At 48.5% G+C, this 4,235-nt stretch overlaps 1 protein-coding gene across 1 annotated transcript; it reads left to right on the top strand.

The window, feature by feature from the left end:
• The first annotated feature begins 566 nt into the window (after nt 1-566).
• On the top strand, nt 567-3,448 carry LOC109470286 (forkhead box protein G1-like). Its single transcript, XM_019769197.1, has one exon. The coding sequence runs from the start codon at nt 879-881 to the stop codon at nt 2,100-2,102; it is 1,224 nt and encodes a 407-aa protein (XP_019624756.1). The 5' UTR covers nt 567-878; the 3' UTR covers nt 2,103-3,448.
• Nucleotides 3,449-4,235: the final 787 nt, after the last annotated feature.

Below are 4,235 nucleotides of genomic sequence, written 5' to 3'. Positions count from 1 at the left end.
CCCAAGCTGATACTTAATCGTCATCAAGGTTCTTTCACTTTTTTCTCGTCACATTTTATCCACATTATTAACATCATTATCGACCCCTTAGCCCGCCAAGAGGCTCATTAGAGGTAATAATTAGAGAGGTGGTGGTGCGTGTAAGCACGCGGCCCGCCCCCACACTCCGTGCTGCTGATGTCAATACGCTGTCCACTTCAGCAGCCATCACCCGATTAGCTGTTTACTGGTTATCTCATAATTGGGTGTAAACTAACAAAAGGGTCTCGTTATGCTTTCTCCTCCCCTCTACTTAGTAGTCCAATTTATGGTCTTCTGTTCTACTCACCCACTAATCATAGCTGAACGTGCCAGTTATTCACACAAGTAGACCCCCCCCCAAATCACAAAGACGGTCTTATGATCAGTAGTAGCTGTCACTGAGTAATGTTTCGTTCCTTGTCACGTGACTCATTGTGGTCAAACAAACGACGCTAGATAACGCAGACCTCACGCCCGGGGCGAGCGCTGATTGGCTGAGGCGCGCAAACTTTGGGTGGCCGCAGAAACAGACACTGACAGCTGGGACAATGTGCAGCTTCCCGCACTCTCTCACAGACGGTCGAAGAACAACCGTGAGTCTGGCAGCCAACCCCTACCCTACAGTGCTTCTCCGTTCACCAGCACTACTTGCGCGTCGCTGCACGAAAGGACTCCAACACGACGGCAGTTTCGAGTGACGATTTGCTGCCCAATTGTTGACACGACAAGTGGGACTGTTGGAGGCCGCTACTCTGCACTCTGACGCTCTAGTTGCCGTGTGATACGCACATTAGCACAGCTCTCTGGTCCAAGACAGTGCTGCATCTCCAGGACGACGTTTCTATTCAAGGTCCAACATGGTGAGAACGGAAGACCGGTCACCAGAATTCCCGTCCAATATAAACGACTGCCCCTTCAGCATCAGGCGGATGCTAAGCCAACCCGTGCACACCGCCGAGCTGCCTACGATTAGCCCAACGGCAGGACACGCGCCCACGCCCGTAACATGCCACGAGACGAACGGTGATCACCACAGTCATCACGGCAAAGGCACCAAAGAACTCGACCAGGGTAAGGAGGGGGAGGATGTCACTGATTCTAAAGACGATACGGTTGAAACTGACGTCTCGAAGGATTCGGAACAGGAAGACTTTAAGAAAGATAAAGACGACAAGGAGGAGGGTAAAACGAAGCACGAGAAGCCTCCGTTCAGCTACAATGCGCTGATCATGATGGCCATACGCCAGAGTCCTGAGAAAAGGCTGACTTTGAACGGCATCTATGAGTTCATCATGAAGAATTTCCCGTACTATCGGGAAAACAAGCAAGGCTGGCAGAACTCGATCCGCCACAACCTGTCCCTCAACAAGTGCTTCGTCAAGGTGCCCCGCCACTATGATGACCCCGGCAAGGGGAACTACTGGATGCTCGACCCGTCAAGCGACGATGTCTTCATCGGCGGGACGACTGGCAAGCTGCGGCGAAGATCGACTGCAGCGGCGAGAAGCCGGCTGGCGTTCCGCCGCGGGTTCGGGGTACGATACCCGGCGGGCGTGGTCGAGTGGCCTGCCGCCGACAAGACCAATTGCTACTGGAGCACCCATCCCCCGGCCACCGGCGGTTATTCCTTGCCCCAACACTCTCCAGGATTCCACTACAGCCCACCTCCCTCCAGTACGCCCGGGTTCGGCTTCACCAGCCCCCACCCGAGCACGCCGCAGCACAACTTCTCCGTGGAACGCCTCCTGAGCAGGGACACGTCCCGAGCTGCCCCAGCCGGCTCTGTCAGCCCCACCGTCCTCGGGACCTTCCCACCCCTCACGGTTCAAACGGCATCCGGACTGCTCCATGCCACACTGCCCCACCCCGCGGGTCTGCTCTTTCCCTCCCACGGGCACGTGCTCCACGATCCGTACGCATCACTACGGACTCTTGCCATGAGCCCACCGACTGCATTCACAGGGACGATCGGGCAGTCTCCCCTCCCGCTCGGACTGCACCTGCCAGGTAACGTCGGCGAGCATGGCGGCCACCTCACGGTGGGAGGGACACCCCTCGTTCTACCTCGCCTAACGGGATAGAAGCGGTCGGGACCGACCGGACTCTTGTTCAGACTGTAAGTTGTTGTTCGCAGTTTTGTCATGTTTCGTTTTCGCAAATGTGGCTCTTGTTGTAATATAGCGTTGAAGTCGGGACTTCAGTGATTTATTGTACAGTAATGCTAACAAGTCTGTTATGTGTTCCAGTAAAATGTGAGTGTGCAAACCGTGCCATGTAGCTATGTTTGGTGTCAAGCCAGGGTCAAGTCTGAAGATAGTTCCGACATGAACGTGTAGGCAGGGAGTGGTGTCTTGTAGCCAGGAATGGCTTGACAGAGTCAAGATAGATTTATGACAATATCAGAATTCCGGCCGTTAATGTGTTAGTGGTAATGGTATAGAACCATGTGGAGAATTTCAAGACACCTGTGACAAAGTCAACTTCTTTCATGTTGTGCAAAGTGTTGTATCTCAGGACCAGTTCAACTGAATTGTATTCATATAACGTTAATTTGTAAAATGTCTCTATTGTATTATTATGTCTTGTTATATATATTCTATTTTGGCACCCATATGGTCCCAAGTCAACCACTGGTGTATACTTGTGCTCAGCAAGTACCAGGTACAGATGGGTCACGCCAAGACGATATGAATGTTGTTATGTTGTAATCGTACAATGTAAACGTTAGTGATTTATCGATATAAGTGGCGAAGAAATACAGACGGAACACTTTGGTGATGTGTGTATACCTGCTGGTTAGCAACTACATAGTGGAAAATGGAAGTTATAATGGAGAGAGCAATACATGTTGATCTATTGTCATCTGTTACGTCGGCATTCACTGGATGCCTTTGCCATTGGCTATAAAATTGTTTTAGTTGACTAGTGGCTGATCTAGTGCTTGTCAGCCAAGCTAACGTTCGATACATCGTATAGTTCAGCCTTTTTGTGACGCGTATGAGGTTTAAGCCCAGAGGCCACCTTGGTTGACATGGCTGTAGTGCAGGTAAAATGCGTAGTATCTTGTATCAGTCTATCTGTCAGAAGTAAGAATAGTCGTATGGAAAACAAACATGTTACTTGCTACAAGTTGTCTGTACTGTTATATTCCTGCCGTCAGACTGATGATGTCATGACTGTGCCATGTCCAAAGTGAAAGGTCGAAGTGAAAAGTACAATATATGTAAATAGTGTCTTTTTTGTCTAGTTGCCCAGAACAGATGGAAACGGTTGGCAGAGGATTATGTTCAGTCCATTAATTTTTCTGATTAGGCATTACTGACAGTTTGTTGAAGCATACACAGGCGGTGTCAGAGTTAGAATGTGTCCGTCACATGTTCCTTGTCACTACAAGTCTCTATGGAAAATATCTATCTATATCAGAAAAGGAAGAAAGGAATAAAGTGTTTAATTGTCATCATTGTCATCATTGCATCTGAATTCGGTGGTGACGTCTGCAGATTGATAAATTCCCATCATCCTTCTCGAATACCTGTATGCCCTAGAAATAGAACAATTACTAAATTCTCTCATAAACGTGCAAATGGCTTAGACTGAAAGTGTTAGAATGAAAGTGTCCTATTTGCTACGTTCAGTGCGAGGTTTGTACTGTAAGTGCAGAGAGACCTATAAGGCTATTCACACGGAACAACAGATAATCAAGTGTAGTGACGGTGTATTTGAAGGCGTGCGTTATACAGTTAACTGTTACAAAATGAAAGCCTGGCAACAAGCAAACCCCGTTCAATGCCTCCCGTAAGGGTGAACACCAAACAAGCTGTGCTTCATATCAGTATTATCAAATCTGCATTGGTCACAAAAACATTTACATTTGTCTATCGTGCAGCACAAATTATTCCACAAGTTCAAGTTCTTCATTTTTGGAATTATTGTTCCCAATTAAACGTGACCTTATCAACATGGCTAGTCACTGTAACAGGTTCAGCCAAGATGGCCGGTCCCTAACACAACCAATATGGCCGGCCACTTACACAAGTTCAGAAGCTCGGTATAGCGGCTCTTCGGTTTGTTTCCAAACAGGTAGGTTTGTGCGAAGATAACCCCCCTATATGGTGTTTTATATCAAGACGGTCACCAAAACTGCACAGAGCTTCACCATCAAGTTCTATGCCGGCCTCGCTCTCTCCCAAAGCACAGTGTGCTACAGTGCTGAC

Source organism: Branchiostoma belcheri, unplaced genomic scaffold, assembly GCF_001625305.1.
Source record: "Branchiostoma belcheri isolate BF01 breed outbred unplaced genomic scaffold, Haploidv18h27 scaffold22, whole genome shotgun sequence".
Classification (NCBI taxonomy): Eukaryota; Metazoa; Chordata; class Leptocardii; order Amphioxiformes; family Branchiostomatidae; genus Branchiostoma; species Branchiostoma belcheri.
Note: the sequence above shows the minus strand (reverse complement) of the source record. Positions and strands in the feature narration are given on the sequence as shown.